This window comes from Dasypus novemcinctus, chromosome 12 (assembly GCF_030445035.2).
Source record: "Dasypus novemcinctus isolate mDasNov1 chromosome 12, mDasNov1.1.hap2, whole genome shotgun sequence".
Classification (NCBI taxonomy): Eukaryota; Metazoa; Chordata; class Mammalia; order Cingulata; family Dasypodidae; genus Dasypus; species Dasypus novemcinctus.
Window position 1 is genome coordinate 79,068,424 of NC_080684.1, and position 23,716 is coordinate 79,092,139.

At 41.2% G+C, this 23,716-nt stretch overlaps 1 protein-coding gene across 2 annotated transcripts in view; it reads right to left on the reverse strand.

Moving 5' to 3' along the window:
* Nucleotides 1–23,716, reverse strand: part of NDUFA12 (NADH:ubiquinone oxidoreductase subunit A12) — a 71,043-nt gene that overhangs the window by 28,555 nt on the left and 18,772 nt on the right. Inside the window, exon 4 of one of the 2 annotated variants that reach the window (XM_071219010.1) lies at nucleotides 20,504–20,658. The exons of the other annotated variant lie outside the window; for it this stretch is intronic. Coding sequence (XP_071075111.1) covers nucleotides 20,504–20,658 — 155 coding nt within the window. The remainder of the gene's footprint in view (nucleotides 1–20,503; nucleotides 20,659–23,716) is intronic. 2 annotated transcript variants of the gene reach the window in all.

Sequence of the window (23,716 nt, forward strand, 5' to 3'; positions counted from 1 at the left end):
AAGCTACACGAGAGAAGCAACATGTTACCTCCAAGGGAACCTTTGTAAGAATAAATGCCAATTTCTCACTGGGCAGACTGGGACAACATATTTAAATTTCTGAAAGCAAAAAATTACCAACCAAGAATTCTATATCTTGGGACTCTTTCTTTTAAAAATGAGGGTGAGGGAAGCAGACTTGGCCCAATGGATAGGGCATCGCCTACCACGTGGGAGGTCTGCGGTTCAATCCCCGGGCCTCCTTGATCCGTGTGGAGCTGGCCCATGCGCAGTGCTGATGCATGCAAGGAGTACTGTGCCACGCGCGTAGGGTAGTCCCACGTGCAAGATGTGTGCACGGTAAGGAGAGCCGCCCAGCACAAAAGAAAGTGCAGCCCGCCCAGGAATGGCACCACACACACTGAGAGCTGACACAACAAGATGATGCAAAAAAAAGAAACATAGATTCCCGGTGCTGCTGATAAGGATAAAAGGGGTCACAGAAGAACATGCAGCAAATGGACACAGAGAGCAGACAACTGGGGGGAGGGGGGGGAGAGAAATTAAAAAAAAAACTAAATAAATAAATTAATTAAATTGAGGGTGAGATTAAGGTATTCCCAGATAAAGAAAAACAGGGGAGTTCATTACCACTAGATGAGCCCTATATGAGATGCTAAAAAGAGTTCTGCAGGTTCAAAGGAAAAGACAAAGGAAAATACATTTAAGGAGTATAAAGAAATAAAGATCTCTAGTGAGGGTAAAAATAAATGCCAGCATTATTGTATTTCTGAATACAAAATACATTGCTTTGTATTTTAAATAGATAGAAGGGTTAATAGATTGAAGGACTGATGGACAGAGAGAATGAAAGGCAAACGTGGCAAAATGTTAAAGCTGGTGAACCTGGGTATCTGGACAGATAGGGTATGCTGGAGTTCTCTACGGGGTTTGTATTATTTTTATAACTGTCCTATAAGTTTGAAAGCATTTCAAAATAAAAAGTTAAAAAAAAAATCACAAATGGATGTTAAAACTACTGGGTGAAAATATCTTTCCACACAACATACATTAATTACAATGGGGAAAAGAATAATTTTATAGTGGAGAAGCCTGGCAAACACCACCTTTTCCCAATTGGTTGGTAAAATTTGAAGGGCTCTGTGAATTAGATGGTAATAACGTATCAATGATGATTTCCTGATTTTGAAGGCTATATGTGATTATATTTAATGGTGTCCATGCATGTGTACATGTATATGGTTTGTGGAGAAGAGTGTTCTTGTTTGTAGGAAATACATAGAAAAATATTCAGTGGTAATGGGTGCCATGCCTGCCACGTATTCTTAAATGATCAGAAAAAAAGAGTACACATATAAACATCAATACATAAATATTTAGAGAGAATGATAAAGCAAATATAATAAAATGCCAACCACTGGTGGTTCTAGGTGAAGGTACTTGACAGTTCTTTGTACTCATATCACTTCTAAAAGTTTGAAACTATTTCAAAATAAAAGAGAAATACAAAAACTTACAAATAGCTACCTAGTCACTCTCCAGTATATTATACCCTATGTAAATTTTTTACACCACACTTACTCTAACTCATATTCTTCTCATAGGTTTATTATCTATCTCCTGCTAAGTGAATGTTAAGTTCTATAAAACCTGGAACCTTGCCCACCTTCTTGACCAGTTATTTGAATGTATTGAACACATACTGTGTCTTCAAGTATTTATTCAATCAGTGAATGAATGCTAACATGGCCAGTGCTTGTCTCTGGGCCATGTTATAACACATTATTTTTGTTTCTATCTCATATTTTTCTGGATTTTCCAAGTTTTCTACAACAATTGTACATTTTTATAATCAGAAAAAAATATTTTAAAGGTGCTTATAACGAATTTTAATAACATGTAAAATTGCTTATAAAATAGTATCAAGAGAAAAAAAGCCAAAACTGAATATGATTATGAACACAACTATACAAAAATACCTTAAAAGTTCTGAAGGAAAATATGTTAAGTGGTGCTGGTGGTTGTCTCTAGGTAGCTATGTGGATTGTCCCCTGCCCCCAGATTCTTTAAACTTTTTTTGAACTTCCTACATTTTCTTCAAGAACTGATTCCTTTTTGAGTCAATAAACTGCATATTGCCAAATTGCATGAGTACTTTTTTGTTCAATCTCTTAGCAACATTAGTACAACTGGCCTTTTCTCTCTTGGCATCCATATTCTATACTCTTTCCTCCTACATTGCAAGCTTATTCTTCTTTGCTAGTTCTTCTTCTGCTCTTCTAGTGGAAGGTTTAGCCCCTGGACTGCTTCTTACTATACAGGCTTCCTAGGTGAGTTCATCCAGTCCCATGGCTTTAAAAATTATCCATATACTCAGGTATCCCCCATATTTATAGCTTCTGCCCTTGATCTCTGGCCTAACCTCCGGATTCATAGCCAGTTGTTTACCTGCCTAGTCTATAGACTAAGATTTCCAACAAGTATCTCAAACTTATTGTGACAGTTTGAAGTTTTTCAACAAGAGGATCCCAGAAAAGATGATGTTTCATTCATGTGAGTGTTGGACATTTTGACTGACTTGTCAGCCAGGAGGCCTTTGATTGGATTGCTTTGGTGAGGCGTGACCAAGGATGGGTCTTGGTCCTCTTGCTGAAGTCCTTTCTAAACAGGAGAAACATGCAGAGACATATAGAGAAAAAGCCACAGAGATGAAGAGAGGGAACCCAGGAGCTCAGAGAGTAAACGGAGAGAGAGGAAGTCACAGATGGAGCAGCCAGAAGCTGAAGCAATGAGACCTAGAAAAGGAGCAGATGCCTTCATGTGCCTTGCCTTGTGGAAGGGGTCCAGGATTGTCAGTAGCAGACTTTTGGTGAGACAGCATCTCTCATGATACCCTGATTTGGAAATTTTCACAGCCTAAAATCTAAAAGTTTTTAACCTAATAAATTCCCATTATAAAAGCCAACACATTCAGTAAATGACACTGTGTAAACTGGATAGCCATAACCAAATGAAAAAAAGAGAACCTCTACCTCACGACATCCATAAAAATTAACTCAAAATGGATGAAAGACCTAAATATAAAAGCAAGTGTCATAAAACTCCTAGAAGAAAACGTAGGGAAACATCTTTAAGACCTGGTGATAGGTGGGGATTCCTTAAACTTTACACAGAAAGTACAAGCAACAAAAGAAAAAATGGATAAATGGGACCTTCTCAAACTTTAACACTTTTGAACATCAAAGGACTTTGTTAAGAAGGTGAGAAGGAAAAATAGTTGGAGGGAAACGGACTTTGGCCCAGTGGTTAGGGCGTCCGTCTACCATATGGGAGGTCCGCGGTTCAAACCCTGGGCCTCCTTGACCCATGTGGAGCTGACCATGCGCAGCGCTGATGCGCGCAAGGAGTGCCGTGCCACGCAAGGGTGTCCCCCGCGTGGGGGAGCCCCACGCGCAAGGAGTGCGCCCGTGAGGAAAGCCGCCCAGCGTGAAAAGAAAGAGCAGCCTGCCCAGGAATGGCGCCGCCCACACTTCCCATGCCGCTGACGACAACAGAAGCGGACAGAGAAACAAGACGCAGCAAACAGACACCAAGAACAGACAACCAGGGGAGGGGGGGAAATTAAATAAATAAATAAATCTTTAAAAAAAAAAAAAAAGAAAAATAGTTGGAAATCACATCTGATAAAGGTTTCCATGCTAAAAAGATCATATACCTCAACAATAAAAGAGCACACAATCTAATTAAAAAATGGACAAAAGATTTAACTAGGCATTTCCCCAAGGAAGAAATACATATGGCCAAAAAGCACATGAAAAAATGTTCAATATCACTAGCTATTAGGGAAATGCAGATCAAAATCACAATGAGATATTATCTCACACCCCTAGAATGGCCATTATTTAAAAAAACATAAAACTGTAAATGCCGGAGAGGATGTAGAGAAAGAGGAACACTTATTCACTGTTAGTGCGAATGTAGAATGGTGCAGCTTCTGCGGAAGACAGTTTGGTGGTTTCTCAGGAAGCTAAATATAGAACTGCCATATGATTTAGCAATTCCTCTACTAGGAATATATCCAGAAGAACTAAAAACTATGACACAAACAGACATCTTCACACCAATGTTCATAGTGGCGTTATTCACAATTGCTAAAAGATGGAAACAACCCAAGTGTCCATCCATCAATAAGTGGATAAACTAAATGTGTTATATACATATAATGGAATACTATGCTGCAGTAAGAAGAAATGAAATTGGGACACATGTGGTAACATGGATGAGTCTCAAAGACATTATACTAAGTCAAGTAAGCCAGACACAAAAGGACAAATATTGCATGGTCTCATTAATATGAACTAAATACTAATAATAAACACATGGAATTAAAACCTAGAGTATAAGTTATTTGGAGGTAAGAGGAGGGTTGAGAAGAACTACTGATGCTTAATGTATGTAGAAGTTTTAGTTAACTTGACTGTAAAGGTGTGGAAATGGTTAAAGTTGCTGGTAACACATTATAGTGAGTAGCAACTGGTTTATAAATGGGATTGTGGCTGAAAACAGTAGTCTGGGGAACTAAATGTCCATAGAAAGAAAGCTAAAGTATAATCTAGGGACTGAATAACACAGTGAACCCAGAGGTGGATGATCATAGTGGTTAAGTGTAAAAATGCAAGAGAGCCCTTCTGTGAGCTAGAGCAGATGTATATCACTATTGCTGGGTGATGGGAATATGGAGAAGCATGGGAAAACTATAATTTGTGTGACCTATAGACTGTGGCTAACAGTAATACTATTATAATATTCTTGCATCAATGCCAAAGCTGTACTGTGTTGATAATGGAAGTTATGGAAAAAGTGTGCCAAATGTATGCTATGGACCATGATTGGTGATGTCTGATGGCATTATCTCATAATCTGTAACAAATGTTCCACCAGGGTGTGGTATTGTATGGGATATCTACACATGTGTATGATTGTTTTGCGCGTTCACAATATCTGTAACAAAAATATCTTTTTTAAAAATAGGGTGGGTTGGGGGGAAAATACACAAATGTAAGATAAGGACTAGAGTTGGTAGTAATATTTTGATGATGCTCTTGCATCATTTGTAACAAATGTTTCAGAACAATGCAAAATGTTGGTGGAAGGGTGATGTATGAGACCCCTGTGTGATGTTATGTATGTCTCTTTTGTAAACTCACAATCTTTACACTTATTGTTTATGCATGTTCATGTATGAATGATATACTTCAATTTTAAAAAAGTAAAAAAACACAAAAAAAAACATTAATACCACAATTATTGTAATTTTGAAAGTTGGAAAGAGCACATATTCCAGAGTGACTCAACAAGGCAATTCTCAGGAAACAAATTATAAACAAAAAGAGAAGTAAGAGTAAAAGAGGAATATTCTCATACCTAGTGTTTATATATATTTAAAAGATTTATTTATTTTTATTTCTCTCCCCTTCCCCCCCCCCCCGCCACTGTTGTCTGTTCTCTGTGTCTGTTTGCTGCATGTTCTTTGTCTGCTTCTGTTATTGTCAGTGGCACAGGAATCTGTGTTTCTTTTTTGTTGCATCATCTTGTTGTGTCAGCTCTCCATGTGTGCGGTGCCATTCTTGGGCAGGCTGCACGTTCTTTCGCACTGCGTGGCTCTCCTTATGGGGCACAATCCTTGTGCGTGGGACCCCCCTACATGGGGGCACCCTTGCGGGGCAGGGCACTCCTTGCGTGTATCAACACTGTGCTTGGACCACATGGGTGGGTAGACCACATGGGTCAGGGAGGCCTGGGGTTTGAACCGCGGACCTCCCATGTGGTAGGTGGATGCCCTAACCACTGGGCCAAGTCCGCTTCCCCCTAGAGTTTATACTGGAGATTTTTGGTATTAGTATTTTTTCACTGTATTGTACTTTATGCATCAAAGCACCATGTACATGTTTATACTACAGATTAAAAACAAAAAAAAAAAAAAAAAAAAAAAGGAATATATCCAGGAAAACTGAAAACAATGACATGAACAGACATTTTCACAGTGATGTCTAGAGCAGAATTATTTACAATTGCTAAAGGCTGAAATAACTCAAGTGTCCATCAATCATTGAATGGATCAACAAAATGTGGTATATGCATATGATGGAATACTATGCTGCCATAAGAAGAAATGAAATAGAGGAACATGATAACATGGATGAACCTTGAGGACATTACATTAAGTGTAATAAGCCAGACATAAAAAAAGAAATACTGTTTGGTCACACTAACATTACTAAATATGAAGAATAAACTAATGGAGTTAAAACCTATAGGGGGAAGTGGATGTGCTTCAATTGACAGAGTGTCCACCTACCATATGGGAAGTCCAGGGTTCAAACCCAGGGCCTCTTGGCCTGTGTGGTGAACTGGCCCACATGTGGCACTGTCGCGCACAAGGAGTGCTGTGCCACGCAGGGGTGTCCCTCGCATAGGGGAGCCCCAGATGCAAGGAGTGCGCCCTGCACTGAGCTGCCCCGTGCGAAAAAAGCACAGCACGCCCACGAGTGGTGCTGCACACACAGAGAGCTGACGCAGCAAGATAATGTAACAGAAAGAGGCACAGATTCCCAGTGCTGCAGAGAATGCAAGTGGACACAGAAGAACACACAGCAAATGGACCCAGAAAGCAGACAACCAGGGGGGGAATAAATAATAAAATAAATCTTTAAAACAAACAAACAAACAACCTATAGGTTACGAGGAGACAGGATGAGGACTGAGAAAGGGTACAAATGCTCAACATATGTAAAATTTTCAACTAGCTTGACTGGAGAGGTATGGAAATTGGATAGAGTTAATGGTAACACATTATAGTGAGTATAACTAACATGGCTGGTTTATAAATGGGATTGTGGCTGAAAGGGGCAGGTCTAGGTATGTAAATGTCAATTGAAAGAAAGCTAGAGAATAACCTAGGGACTGAACAATATAGTGAATCCAGAGGTGGATGAGGATTGTGGTTAATAATACAAATACAAGAATGTTTTTCTATGAACTAGAGCAAATGTATGTTACTATTAAAAGATAGTAAGAATACAGTGATGCATGGAAAAAATACAATTAACGTAACTTACAGAGTATACTTAATAGCAATATTGTGGTATTCTTGCATCAAGGTCAAAGAAGGTACTATATCAATGCTAAGGGTCAGTAATAGGGGTGTAATAGTTTGTTTTGGTTATGATTTACAAAAATAGATATTGGATTATGTTTGTAATCTGGTCTGTACCTGGGAGTGATTAAGTTATAATTAGGGCTTTGACTGGGCCACGTCATTAGGGTGTTGAGTCCTCACCCACCAAGGGGTGGGGACTCACAGATAAAAAGGCATGGCAAAGGACAGAGTTGAGGGTTTTTGATGTTGGAGTTTTGATTTGGAGTTGGATGCTGAAGCCTTAAATTGGAGCCCTGGGAAGTAAGCTCACAGAGGAAAGAGAAGCAAGCCCCAGGAAATGAGGAACCCTGAGCCCAGGAAGAAGCAAACCCTGGGAAGAAAGAAACCTTGAACTCAGAGAGAAGCAAGACCCTGGAAGGGAGGAATCCAGGAAGCCTGAACCCTCATAGCCACTGGCAGTCATATTGCTCCAACATATGAAAACAGACTTTAGTGAGGGAAGTAACTTATACTTCATGGGCTGGTATCTGTAAGCTCCTACCCCAAATAAATACCCTTTATAAAAACCCAACCAAATTCTGGTATTTTGCATCAGCACCCCTTTGGCTGACTAATACAAGGGGGTATGAGATTTTTCTTTTGGACTAAGGAAAACATTCAAAGGTTTACAGGCGTGATGACTGCACAACTCTGTGAAGAAAGTGAGAGTCACTGAGTGTACTGTTTAGATAGACTGTACAAGGCATGGGAATGTGTAACACAGTGAACCATGTAGAAGAAGATGGACTGCAGTTGAGTACAAATGAGTGTTCTCTCAGGAACTATAACAAATGTACAATACTAATACATGGTGTTAATAACAAGGGGTGCATGGAAAAATATATACCAAGTGTATGCTATGGACCACAATTAATGCTAACAGTATGATCATGTTCTTTCATAATCTGTAACAATTGTTCCACAACAAAATAAGGTGTTGGTGGAGGGAATTCTGTACTTTATACATGATTGTTTTGTAAGTTTACAACTCCTTTAATTAAAAAAAATGGGGGGGGGGCCAACCTTTTCTGGTATATTGATCCCAGCAGCTTTCAGCAAACTAAAGCACGTAACTAAATGTTCAAAAAGAAGCTTCTGATTCCAATTCTCCAGCATCTACCCTCAACAACCAACCTTTTTCCCAGTATTCCCACCTCAATGAATGGTATCACCATCCATCTAACCACTCAATCCCATATGAATCATCCTTGATTCCTCTCTATCACTTTTACCCCACATACCCATAACCCTGCTTTTCTAAAAAAGGCTTCCAGAAGATATCATGCCAACTGAAAAATAGCTGACCAGAATAATGTTAAGCATCCTAAATCAGTTAACTTGACAAGAAGAAAAACATTGATCAATTTCACCCTAGCCCTAGAAAAACCTTCAGGTATAAAATTTGAGTTAAAAAAACCCCACAACTTTAACGTACATTATTATTTTTTAAAGAATGAATTTACATGTATTACTTGTGTGGTTAGACAATTTTAATAAGAAAAATCAATTTACAAGAGAAGATTCGCGTACTACTGAGGGAGAAAAGACTTTCATTTAGAAATGAACAGAAGTCGCCACCAAGTGGGAGAAATGTATACATGCAGTAGAAAAAAATCTAGACACAGCATGTTTTTTTTCTTGGTTCAGGATTTTAGGATTCCAATACTTCAAATCACAAGAAGCATATCTTTGTTTCTCCTGATATAAGTGAAAACAGTAATTTTATACTATTGTGTTAGCCCAAACTTTCTACCTTTCTTCCTTCAAAATTTTTTTTATCTTGTCAAGATTCATGCAGTTACCAATTACTTGGTTTATATGTTGCTAATTATATGCAAAAGCTAACTACCATAAAAATAAAAATAAAGACTTTTGTGCAAGTATAGATGCTGGCAATTAGCTAATTTAAAACAAAGACAATAATCCAAAGTGATGTAAAAGAGTATTTCTTATCTACTAAAATACTTTCAGAGTATTCTGTTCAATCAAATTAAACTAATACAAATACCCAAAGAGGAAATGCAAATTTCTTTATAGATCTAAGAAACTGAAACTTAGATAAGAATATGAAGATATCACAACAAAGAAAAATAAGAGACTTTATAGTACAATATTATTCTATGAGCTAGTAAAGTGACTACAAACTTCAAGACAGCGAGAACGACGTGTATTTCACATACCACTATGAATGTGTAAAACCACCGCTGCCTAGCACATAGTGCTCAATAAATATCTACTGAATAAATAACTATTTGTAAGCAGAGTACTATGCCAGGTTCTAGGGAATAAGTTTCTTGTAAGTGCTACAGCCCATCCAAGACATTGGTTCCACCACATATACCTTTTATCTATCTTATCTATCAGAACAGTCAATTGGCCACTGACAGATTCAAATAAATTAAGACTGAGAGATGAGATGGATAAAATGACCTCATTTTCCCAAAAGATTTCTAATGTTTCCCACAAGATTAGGGGACATTAAGTGATCTACAGAAGTTTACTAAGTAGCTTCATGGAAGTGAACTTCTGTGCCTCTAAAGGAAAATCCTTTCCTAGGAGAGATCATTTATGCAGCTACTGAACAGACAATACTACCTTGGGATGTCCTTCTGAGATATGGTTTAAAAAGTCTATGGCTCCCATTTTGGGAGTTCTCACTAACTCTCTCTTGGATCGCTTGCTCTGGGGAAGCTGCCTTGTCATGAGTCAGCCCTGTGGAGAGGTCCATGTGAGTGAGCTTGGAAGCAAATCTTCTAAGGCCTATCAACAGCCATGTGAGTGAATCTGGAAGTCAAGCCCTGAGATGACTGCAGGCTAGACCACACTAAGTTTGCTGCTGTGTGAAAGATCCTGAGTCAGAGGCACCCAGCTAAGCTGTACTCAGATTCCGGACCCCACAGAAAAGTTGTGAGATAAATGTTTATTGTTTTAAGCTGCTAAATTTGGGGTTAATTTGTTATAGAGCAATAGATAGCTAATACAATCTCAAATTACACTATGTCTCACTACTTGCAACACCACAGTTCAAGCCTCCAATATAATCCTGCCCAGACAACTACAGATAATAGTTTCTTAATGGATCTGTCTGCTTCTACACTTGCCCTTTTCCTCCATTCTGCATACAGAAAACACAGAGGTTCTTTAAAAATGTAAGTCAGAGCCCAAAAGCCATTAGGTTGGGCCAAGCAAGGTAGGCATCTGTGTTTGTAGTTGGGGGAGCTGCAGTAGCCCAGAAGGTGTGTCAGAGGACAGTGTTCACATGGGGGATAGGGTGGGAAGGGTAGCAACCTGGTGCAGAATGTTGGAGGCAAAGTGGGGCAAAGAGGGAATCCACCACGGGGATGTAAAGCAGCAGCAATAGGAAACTGGTTATATACAGAGATAACAATCAAGTAAGTATTAAGACACAAATATAGAAAGAGAAAACTAGAAAGTAACCTGTGGTGTTAGACTGCAATTGGTTGTATTGGTGTGGATTTATGGCTTTCAATAGAAACACAGAAATAAAAATGTGCAGACATGTGAGTGCATGTAAAAACATTATATATATTTCCTAGCTTATTCACTGACAGCATCTGGGAGCACTGATATCCTAGTAGCAACGATCATACCTTGAACTCAGATCTTAGTTTCTAATACCATTCATTCTCCACTACAAAACACACACACACATGAGCGTGCACATGTACATAAACACACACACACACACACACACACACACACACACACACACACAGGGCTCCTTAGAGAAATGGCTATTTCCAAGGCTAGGGCAGGGAAAATACAAGATGTATCTTAAAAATCTTGTGCCAGGAAGTAAGAAAATGCTTCAAGAATGATGGGGGGAAGTGGTTGTGGCTCAAGTGATTAAGCTCCCACCTACAACATGGGAGGTCCCTGCTTCAGTTCCTAGTACCTCCTAAAGAAGCTAGCAAGCTGGCATGATGGGCAGGTGTGGCAATTTGACACAATATGATGCAACAAGAGACAGAAGAAGAAAAACATAATGAGAGAACAAAGCAGGGCGCAGAGGTTCCAATGCTTCCAAAAGAAGACAAGCAAGACTTTGAGCTGACACAACGGGTAGGTGCGGTGAACTGATGCAACAAGAGCCACAAGAAGAAAGAGCATAATGAGAGACACAACAAAGCAGGGAATGGAGGTGGCTCAAGTGATTGGGCACCTCCCTCCCACATTGGAGGCCCCCAGTTGTTTCCAGTGCCTCCTAAAGAGCAAGGAAGATGAACAGACACAGCAAGTGCAAAACAATGAGGGGGTGGGGAAAAAGAAAGAAATAAAATAAATCTTTAAAAAAAAAGAAAAAAGAATGGCGGGGACATTTGAAAAGGACAGCAAATTCAGCACGAATAGATTCCACTGGCCAAATCAAGGTCAATATGAACAATAAAAGAAGTAATTACAGTTGTGGTTTATAAATCATTTTTAAAAATAGGTGTCTATACTGATATAAATAAATGAATAAACTGAAAGTTTGATGAGTAATGGCATAGTTATATTAATATAATGTCAAAGTAGCTCCTTGTAAAATGCTGATAAATTACAATGGGAGAATCAGTAACTTTTGAATGGAGAAGCCTGGAAGACAAACCTTAATCCACTGCCAGAAGTTATTGGCAATGGGACAAATCAAAATAAGGTACCATTTAATAGAATGTAATACGAATAACAAGGCATTACTTCTGTGACAGCTGTGCCAAAGACACATGGTCTGAATCTAGTCGTGAGAGAACATTTGAAAAAACCATGATGAGGGACATTCTACAACATAACTGACCTGTAATTTTAAAAAGTGTCAAGGTCATGAAAATCAAGGAAAAGCTCAGGAAATGATGTAGTGACACTAAAGAGACATGAAAACTATATACAATGTGTGTTTAGATTGTCTTGCTATAAAGGAAAATGTAGAGACAACTGATAAAACTGAATGGGGTCTGAGGTGGTAGTGTATCATTGATAATTTCCTGTTTTTTGATGGTCCCATTGTGATAATATAGAGAATATCTTTGTAGGAATTGTACACTGAAACATTGAGTGATGGGGCATTACTGTGGTAAATTACTTTCAAACTACTCAGGTACTCATAACTTTTCTGCAAGTTTGGGACTGTATCCATTTTGCAAAAAAAAATTATAAAATGTAAATCAGATCATATTTCATCTTTCCTTCCAATGACTTCCTAAAAAAAGTAGGAAAAAAGCAAAAGTGTTTACCATGGCTTACAACATCTATCTGATTTGGGTCTAACTATGTCTACCACTTCATTTCTGAACATCTTCCCCTTACTCACTTCACTCCATCCAAACTGGTCTTACCACTGTTCTTCAATCACACTGAGCAATACAATTCACATATAGCTTTTGCACCTTTGGTTTCCTTTGCCTAGAGCTCAGTCTTCCCCTCTAGCTTGCTACCTCACCTCTTCTACATCTCTTCTCAAATGTCACTTCCACAAAACAGACTTCTCTAATTCCTGTACAGAATAGCTACCCAATCCACTTTAGCTCTCTAGTCACTCTAGCTCTCCGTTCTCTTAAGAATCCCAGTTTTGGATTATCTTTCTTGCATAATATATTTGTTTTTATGCCTTCCTTCATAAGAGCAAGGACTTTATTTTAAACACAGTTGTATCCCAATGCCTCTTAACAGTTTTTGGCACACGGTAGGTATTCATAGCTATTTGAATGAATAAAGATGACAAGTTGTATGTTATTTATTACCCTACATATAACATAATACCTAGCACTCCAATTAAAGATAAATCAATCAAATTTACTTATGGATCAAATCAAAGGTAAGAGTCCATAGATTTAGAATTCCACAATGTATAAAGCTCAGCAAAGAGGGGTGGTGTGGGGTTGAGAAACAAACAGTTGAGCTTGTCCAACACTGTTTCTTTCTGCAAAGACTCATCGCAAGCTTCTCTTAAAATCAAGGGTCATCAAAGGTTCTCAGCCCCTGGGAGGCTCCTCTCCACAAAGAAATTCAGCTTTGTATCCTCAAATGTCCTCAGGAATCTGCTAGAGTGATTTTATCTTTTACAGCTCTCAGCTTCTTTTTCATGTGATCTCAGATCATATACAAGGACTTGCTGGGCAGAACAGCACTTTTATCTTTTCAGAATTTTCACTATTTAGCGTGTTTCATCTCACATAATTTAAACCACCTCTATCCCCAAAATGTGGATGCTAAGCACTGATGTTAGATGAGTGCTTTGAAGGAGACAGACCTCCATCTGAACAAGATAGCACATGTGCCCTTCATATTCTCCCAAGCCCAACTCCACCCAAGAAGCAACCAGACAGATTAAAACTTAAAAAACACCCCAAGTTCTTAAAACAGTACTCTACTTTGGGACTTTAGTCTCAAATAATACACTGATATACAGAATGGCCATTTAGAGGTTGCTCTAAATCTAAAATAATAGATGTTAACAGAATCACAGACATACAGATAATAATTTCCCATTAAAAATAGCACAGAGGAAGATGGCATCGGACTAGTCAGGCAGGGCTCGACTCTCTCACAAAAACAACAGTGAAAGAGCCAAAAGCTGTCTGAGGCAGCTACTCTGGGGGTCAGCAGACCAGGACAGTGTGACACAACTCCCAGGAAAATGAGGGACAGAGAGACAAAGAACCTGAAACAAAAAACATGAGTTACTAAACTCCCATGGCGGCCAGGAAGGGCTCCCCTGCCCCACCCCAAGATATTATGCTGGAATAAAACCCCTGGCTCACTGCAGCTGACTGAGAGGGGAAGAGACATGTTCCACCCAGTCAGCTGCTACAAGGTAAGAGGGAAGAGGAATGTGGGGGCTTTCTTTCAGTGAATTTGGCCAGCAGAGCCCGCTTTGAATCTTAGCTCTGACCAACTCAAAACAAAGGAAAGTGGAGAGATAACTTCGTGGAAAGGTATGCCAATGAGTGCCATATGCTGGCTGGTCTAAAAATTGCATGCACAAAAAACCGCTTTTGGTTCTCTCTCTACTCTAACTCCTGGGAGAAAATCTGCACCACATTACTAAGTCCCTGGTCTGATTTTGATAACTTTTTTTTAAAAAAGGATTTATTTATTTATTTAACCCCCCCCACTCCCCCCCAACCCTGGTTGTCTGTTCTCTGTGTCTATTTGCTGCGTCTTGTTTCTTTGTCTGCTTCTGTTGTCGGCAGCGGCACGGGAAGTGTGGGCGGCGCCATTCCTGGGCAGGCTGCACTTTCTTTCACGCTGGGCGGCTCTCCTTACGGGGTGTGCTCCTTGTGCGTGGGGCTCCCCTACGCGGGGGACACCCCTGCGTGGCGCGGCTCTCCTTGCGTGCATCGACACTGCGCATGGGCCAACTCCAGACGGGTCAAGGAGGCCTGGGGTTTGAACCATGGACCTCCCATGTGGTAGATGGACGCCCTAACCACTGGGCCAAGTCCGTTTCCCCCGATTTTGATAACTTAATCTGGGCAATTTTAAAGACTTAGAACAAATAAAACCAAATATCAAAGAAGAGCTATGAGGGAGCAGATATGGCTCAAGTGGTTGAGCACCTGCTTCCCACATGGGAGTACCTCCTGAGAATAAAACCGAAAACAAACAACAAGTAAACCAAACAAGGGGACCAACTTGGAAGAGCTGATGTGACTTGGTGCTTAAACCTGGCTTCCTCCGTACGAGGTCCTGGGTACAATCCCTGGCCCTGATATAAAAACAAAGAAAGAAAGAAAAGAGCTGTGAAAAAATAAATAGGAAGGAGAGAGAAATTGGCAATCAGAGTAAATTCACCACATATATTCAGATGCCTAAGACAGCAACAAAAAATTATAAGCCATACTAAGAAATAGGAAGAGATGGCCCAGTCAAAGGAACAAACCAAATATCCTGAAGAGATACAGGATTTAAGACAATAGCAATAATCACACAACTCTCCTAAATCAATTCAAAGAATTTAAAGAAAATATGCCTAAAAAGATAAAGGATATTAAGAAGACACTGGGTGAGCATAAAACAATCTGAAAGCCTGCAAAGAAAAGTAACAGACCTTATGGGAATAAAAAACACAATGGATGAGATTAAAAATACATTAGAGACAAACAAAATACATTACAGGCACGTAAGAACAGATTTGATTTGCTTGAAGAGCGAATTAGTCATTTCAAGACAGAATATCTGAACTGGAAAAGAAAGAACAGAAAGAGGAGAGAATGGGAAAAATGGAAGAGAGTCTCAGGGAATTGAATGAGAATGTGAAACACACAAATATACACATTATCGGTGTTCCAGAAGGAGAAGAGAATGAAAAAGGGGCAGAAAATATATTGAGGAAATAATGACAGGAAACTTCCCAACCCTTATGAAAGACATAAATATCAATATCCAAAGACAATGCACACCAAACAGAATAAATCCAAATAGATCTACCCCAAGACACCTACTATTCAGAATGACAAATATCAGATATAAAGAGAGAAATTTTAAAGCTGCAAGAGAAAAGCAAAGCATCAAATATAAGGGAACCTTGATAAGATTAAGTGCCAACTGCTAATCAGAAACCATGGAGGAGAGAAGAAAGTGGTATGATGTAGTTAAGGTACTGAAAGAGAAAAACTGCCAGCCAAGAATTCTGTATCCGGCCAAACTGTCCTTCAAAAATGATGGTGAGGGAAGCAGACATGGCTCAACTAATAGAGCGTCTGCCTACCATATGGAGAATCCAGGGTTCGATACCTAGGACCTCCTGACCAGTGTGGTAAAGCTGGCCCAAGCATAGTGCTGCCGTGCACAAGGAATGCCCTGTCATGCAGGGGCATCCTGTGTAGGGGAGCCCCATGCACAAGGAGTGTGCCCCTCACGGAGAGCTGACGCAGCAAGATGACACAACAAAAAAGAGAAGCAGTTTCCCGGTGCTGCCTGACAATGCAAGCGGATGCAGAAGAACACACAGTGAATGAACACAGAGAGCAGACAATGGAGGGAAAGGGGAAATAAATAAATAAAATAAATCTTAAAAAAAAAAAAGAGGGTGAGTGCAAAGTCTTCACAGACAAACAAAAACTGATGGAATGTATTACCAAAAGACCAGAATTACAAGTGATACTACAGGAGTGCTGCAGCCTGAAAGGAAAAAACCAAGAGTAAGCAACTTGGAGAAGAGTATGGAAATGAAGATTATTAGGAAGGGTAAATAAAATGGTAAATAGACAAACAGTAGTATGATAGGATAACAGAAATCCAAAGGACAAAATGGATGAAGTAAGAATTGTCTTTACAGTATTACATTAAAGGGTAATGGATTGAATGCTCCAATCAAAAGACAAAGACTGATAGAATGTATTAAAAATATGAGCCATCCACATGTTGCTTATAAGAAAGTCACCTCACATGTAAGGACACAACCAGGTTAAAAGTGAAAGGTTAGGAAAAGATATTCCATGTGTGCTGGTTAGGCTAATAATGTCAATTGGGTAAGGAAATCATGCCCAGTTGTTTGGTCAAGCAAGCACAGGGCTAACTGTAATACAAGGACATTTATGGACTTCAGGCACAGTGAGCTTACTGCATAGATGGCTAATTACTTCTATAATCAACCAGGGAGATTGCCTTCAGCAATGAGTGACATTTTATCCAACCAGTTGAATGCCTTAAAAGGGGAAGTGATTTCAGTAGTCAGAAAGAATTTTTATCTTGTCTTTGGACAGCCAAGGCCTCGAGGAACTCATAAAGGACCTTGATAGGACTTTCATCAGAGCACTGGTTTGCAACCTGTCTGTGGAATCTGGACTTGCACATTCCCACAGTCGTGGCAGAGAAATCTTATAAAATCTCATACTATTCACAGATATCTCCTGTTGATTCTGTTTCCCTAGTGAACCCTAATATAACTCTGAACCAGGAGTGGTTCTTGAAGAACAGAATCTTAAACACGGGATTTCTGAAGTGATTCTGGAAGTTTTGCAATTGACTCTCTACTCTATTTGGACTCAGGGTACTAATGACTCCCTTTCCAATAATGAAGAGGTCACTAACAGTCCACGGCGTGAGGTGGCAATGGAGATACGTAAAATACCATCACTGGATGCTTATAAGAGGCAAGGATCTGGCTGAGAATGTTTTCAACATCTTAGAGTTTTGTGGAGTCAAAAGGCATAATGATGTTGGCTGGCCCCTCCTAGATACTATGGATATAGTTACAAAAGAAAGGGATGAGCTAAAATTTTCAAATTTGCAATTTAAATGCTGCATGAATGATGTGAAAGTTTCTATGTATGCTCTTAAAGAAAATCTTGGTTCATGCAGCCACAGGCTTGAGATGTGAGGTGTCTGAAACCCAGATTCAGGCTATCATAGTACAAGTAGCAGAGCAGAGATTTTAGGAAACTAAAATCTCAACCTTTCAGGGTGTGTGATTGGGATGGAGACATATGGGATGATGATAATATCGGTGGGGACAATGAAACCCTAAATTCTGCTAAGACTTTGCCAGATAAACCTGTGATGGCCTGTCCTGTGGAGACCACACTTCATCAACCTTGCATAACTTAGCCTCCAGCCTGCCCCAGGGAGTTCGGACCTCCTTTCAGCCCTGAGGTAGGAACCAGCCAAAGCAAAGCCTGCACTGTCCAGCCTCTGGCCAGTCTCAGAGTGTCTGGACCTCCTGGCAGCACTGAGGCAGGCACCAGCCAAACTCCAGCATGTACAGCCCAACCTCCACCTTGCCTCTAGGAAATCTGCCTTCCAACCCCAGCCTGAAGAGATAAATTCTGCCTTACCAGAGGAAAATGCAAAGGACTGCCCTGAGGTCAGTAATTTGCAAGGCATTTCTAATCCTTCTCCCAACCCACCCCCACCATCCCTCTACTACTTACTACTTACTACTAGATTGAAATCACAACAAGCCCTAAAGGTGAAATACAAAGTGTGAACCATGCAGAAGTATGCTATACTCTAAAAGAACTGCATGAATTTTCCAAAGTACATACACAGAAATCAGGAAATATGTGTGGGAATGGATACTACAGATAGGGGATAATGGTGGAAGGGATATGAAGTTGAAGCAGGCTGAATTTATTGATATGGGCCTACTAAGCAGAAATTTTGGGTTCAACACTATATAGCTCAAGGGGTTAGAAAGAGCTCTAACAGTTTGTTCAGGTGGCTGACTGAAACACTGATCAAAAGATGGACTAGCATGTCTGAGGTTAAGGTGCCCCATTTACCCTGCTATATAGTAGATAAGGGAATTCAAAGGCTTAAAGAGATTGTAATGCTAGAATGGAATTACCATTTAAGACCTGTCCACCCACCCAGGAATGTCCAGAGGACACAACTTTAAACAGGACTGTGACGAATAAATTTGTAAGACTAACTCCATCTTCCCTGAAGATCTCTGTGGTTACTCTTCTCTGTAGTCCAGATATTCCTGTAGGTTGTTATTGCCAAATTTTACCGCTGCTTTTGCTCCTTGATTCAGATGGACTTCAGAATGAAGAAATGCAACCTCAATGCAGCAACCAGACACTGATTTAATTACAGCTCAGTGTTACAGCTTAAGCTCCCAGTGTTATAGCTTGAGTGCTAGCCTGGCAGGGGCGAGGATAGAAGCATGCCACAACTCAGTGTCACAGCTCTGGTGACCAGGGAGTGGATGGAGGTGCACCCAGGGTGCAGATGGAAGCATGTCCAGGGCTTTGGAGTTGCCCTAGATATAGGTTCACTGTGCAGCCACCCAGGGGGTGAAGCCTTAAGTTGCAATGCTCTAATTGGTTTGTCACTGGGTTCCGAGCTAGATTAACATTTTATGTTAATAGGGTATGCTAACTGGAGGTGTTGGATGGCTCATTATTAATTAGGGCAATGGCTGAAAATCTCTTATCCTATAGATTGGCTCTTCCTCCCTCTGCCTGGAAGTCACAGTTCCGTCCCCAGCCCTGCTCCCTCAGCAGGGAGGGCTGTAATGGAATGAGAATCCGTGAACATTATAGGGATGATCGGATCTCGGGCTGGTAAAAGTCAAGCTTCTGCAGTTAACTGCCAAAGACAAGGTGGGAGTGGAAACCACAATGGAAGGCTGTTGCAAAGCAGCAATCAAAATAGTCTGAGTTGCATAGAGTTACTGTGTTGGCTAATAAATCATGGGTTATATAGAAGTGAAATAGATGGGCAGTCTACTAAATTCCTTCTGGATCTGTAGAAGCAGAAGAGTTCTAGATCGAGTGAACCAAACCCTAAATTGAATTACAGACACACAGAATCATAGCCCCTTAATCAATTCCCAGACTTGACACAGTTTACAGAGCCCCTTGAATGAGGAGAAGGCCAGGTCCCCTTGGGGAAGGATCCTATTAAATACCAAAAATTTATATTGTTAATCTTTCTCCCACCTTCCCTAAGGAGACCTATGGCCTTTTTACCAGAGAAACTATGCACTGGGGAAAAAGAAATGATTGGACATTTTGGGGATTATTAGACACTGGCTCAGAAGTAACATTAATACTAGGAGACCCAAAACGTCACTGTGGTCCACCAGTCAGAGTAGGGGCATATGGAGTCAGGTGACTGAGTTATTTTAGCTCAGATCCATCTCACAGTGGGCCCAGTGGGTCCCTGGACACTTCTGTGGTTATTTCCCTAGGTCCAGAATGCTTAAGTGGAATAAACATCCTCAGTAACCGGCAGAATCCCTGCACTGGATCCTTGACTTGTGGAGTGAGGGCTATTATGGTAGGAAAGGTCAAGTGGAAGCCACTAAAACTGCCCCTGCCTGGCAAAATAGTAAATTAAAAGCAATATCGGATTCCTTGAGGAAGTGCAGGGATTAGTGCCACCATGAAGGATCTGAAGGATGCAGGTGTAGTGATTCCCACCACATCCCCATTCAACTCTCCTGTATGGCCTGTGCAGAAAACAGATGGATCTTGGAGGATGACAGTAGATTATTGTAAATTTAACCAGGTGATAACTCCAATCACAGCTGCTGTCCCAGATGTGCTATCATTGCTTAAGCAAATCAACACAATCCCTGGTACCTGGTATGCAGCTACTGATCTGGAAAATATTTTTTTTTCTTAACTGCCATTAGTAAGGACCACCAGGAATAGATTGCTTTCAGTTGGCAAGGCCAGCAGTATACCTTCACTGTCCTGCCTCAGGGATATATCAACTCTCCGGCCTATGTTATAATATTGTCTGCAGGGATCTTGATCATCTCTCTCACTGGCAAGACATCAGACTGGTCCATTAAATTGATGCTATCATGTTGATAGGACCTGGTGAGCAAGAAATAGCAGACTCCACACTTACTGGTAAGGCACTGAGTGAGAGAGGATGGGAGATAAATCAAACAAAATACAGGGGCCTTCCACTTCAGTGAAATTTCTTGGTGTCCAGTGAGTGGTGTGGGGCATGTCGAGATATCCCTTCTAAAGTGAAGGATAAGCTGTTGCATCTGGCTCCTCCTACGACCAAAAAAGAGGCACAACACTTAGTTGGTCTCTTCAGATTTTGGAGACAAGACATTCCTCATTTGGGTGTGCTATTCCGGCCCATGTACCAAGTGACCAGAAAAGCTGTTAGTTTTGATTGGGGGCCAGAACAAGTGGAGGCCCTGTGACAAGTCCAAGCTACTGTGTAAGCTGCACTACCACTTGGGCCATATGATGCAGCAGATCCAATGGTCCTAGAAATTTCAGGCAAATAGAGATGCTATTGCGGGAAGCGGACTTGGCCCAGTAGTTAGGGCATCTGTCTACCATATGGGAGGTCCGCGGTTCAAACCCCAGGCCTCCTTGACCCGTGTGCAGCTGGTCCAAGCGCAGTGCTGATGCACACAAGGAGTGCCCTGCTATGCAGGGGTGTCCCCATGTAGGGAAGCCCCACGTGCAAGGAGTGCGCCCCGTAAGGAGAGCCACCCAGTGCAAAAGAAAGTTCAGCCTGCCCAGGAATGGCGCTGCACACAGGGACACCTGACACAACAAGATGATGCAACAAAAAGAAACACGGATTCCCCTGCCACTGACAACAACAGAAGTGGACAAAGAAGAATACACAGCAAATAGACACAGAGAACAGACAATTGGGGGGAGGGGGAGAGGGAAGAGAAATAAAATAAATAAATCTTTTAAAAAAAAAAAAAAGAGATGCTGTTGGAGCCTTCTCTGCAGGAGAAACACAATGCAGATCCTTAGGATTCTGGACCAAAGCCTACCGTCCTCTGCAGATAACTACTCTTCTTTTGAGAAACAGCTTTTGGCCTGCTACCGGGCCTTAGTAGACACTGAATGCTTAACCATGGGCAATCAAGTTACCATGAGACCTAAGTTGCCTATTATGAGCTGGGTAGTGTCTGACCCACCAAGCCATAAATCTGGGCGTGCACAGAAGCACTCCATAATAAAGTGGAAATGGTATATATGACACAGGGCTTGAACAGATTCTGAAGGCGCAAGCAAATTAGATGAGGAAGTAGCCCAAAGTCCTGTGGTCACCACCCGTCATGTTACCATCTCTTTCCCAGCCCACAGCTTTGGTCTCTTGGGGAGTCCTTTTTTTTTTTTTTTTTTAAAGATTTATTTATTTCTCTCCCCTTCCTGCCCTGCCCCCCCGCCCCCTTGTCTGCTCTGTGTCCCTTTGCTGTGTGTTCTTCTGTCTGCTTGTATTATTAGGTGGTACTGGGAAACTGTGTCTCTTTTTTGTTGTGCCATCTTGCTGTATCAGCAATTTGTAGTGTGCGGTTGCCACTCCTCGGCAGGTTGAGCTTTTTTCATGAGGGGCAGCTCTCCTTGTGAGGCACACTCCTTGCGCGTGGGGCTCCCCTACACGGGGGCATCCCTGCGTGGCATGGCACTCCTTGTGTGAGGCAGCACTGCACATGGGCCATTTCATTACACAGGTCAGGAGACCCTGGGTATAGAACTCTGGACCCTTCATATGGTAAGTGGATGCTTTATCAGTTGAGCCATGTCTGTTTCCCTTGGGGAGTCCTTTACAATCAGTTCACTGAGGAAGAGATAACTCAGGCCTGGTTAACAGATAGTTCTGCATGATATGCAGGTATCCCCTGAAAGTGGGCAGCTGCAACACTCCAGCCCCTTTCTGGGACATCCCTGAAGGAGAGTGGTGAGTACAAATCCTCCCACTGGGAAGAACTTTGAGCAGTGCACCTGTTGTTCATTTTGCTTGGAAGAAAAGGCCGGAGGTGTGTTTGTATACTCATTCATGGGCTGTTGCCAATGGTTTGGCTGGATGGTCAGGGACTTGGAAGGAACATGATTGGGAAAATTGGTGACAAAGAGGTCTGGGGAACCCGAAGTTAAGACTGCCATCTAGGGAAACGGACTTTGGCCCAGTGGTTAGGGCGTCCGTCTACCACATGGGAGGCCCACGGTTCAAGCCCCGGGCCTCCTTTGACCCGTGTGGAGCTGGCCCATGCGCAGTGCTGATGCGCGCAAGGAGTGCCGTGCCACACAGGGGTGTCCCCCGCGTAGGGGAGCCCCACGCGCAAGGAGTGCACCTATAAGGAGAGCAGCCCAGCTCGAAGGAGGGAGCAGCCTGCCGAGTAATGGTGCCGCCCACACTTCCCGAGCCGCTGACGACAACAGAAGCGGACAAAGAAACAAGAAGCAGCAAAAAGACACAGAAAAGAGACAACGGGGGGGGGGGGAGGGGAATTAAATAAATAAAAATAAATCTTTAAAAAAAAAAAAAAAAAAGACTGCCATCTGGCCACTCTGGGCTCCTCTTACTTCTGAATCAACAGGCAAAGAAGGGAATTACTGTACTGGCTGGGGTGACTGATCCTGACTACCAAGGGGAAGTAGGACTGGATCTACACAATGGGGGTGAAGAAGAGTTTGCCTGGGATACAGGAGATCCTCTAGGGCAACTCTTAGTACTGCCATGCCATGATTCAAGTCAATGGAAAATTGCAAAAACCCAATCCAAACTGGACTAATAGTGACCCAGAATCTTCAGGAATGAAAGTTTGGGTCGCCCCACCGGGCGAAGAACCACAGCCAGCAGAAGTGCTTGTTGAGGGTAATAGGAACATGGAATGGGTAGTGGAAGAAGGTAGTAATAAATATGAACTTCAACCACATGATCAGTTACATAAATGAGGACTATAATAGTCATGAATCTTTCTTCCTGGTTTTATTATAAGTATGATTGTGTATGTATATAAAATGAATATCTTTGTTTTCTTCCCTTTTTCCCTTATATGACAAGTTGTATTAGTTTCATATCAAAATATTTAAGGATGTTAAGTTTAAGAGTGAATATTACCCAAAAAATTGAACAGGAAGGAATGCTACCCAACCTATTCTGTGAAGCCAACATTACCCTAATACCAAAACGAGATAAAGATACTATGGAAAAAGAAAATTACATCACTATCTCTAATTAATACAGATGCAAAAATCCTCAACAAAATACTTGAACCGAATCCAAAAGCACAGTAAAAGAATTATACACCACGATCAAGTGGGTTTTATCCCAGGTATACAAGGGTGATTCAAC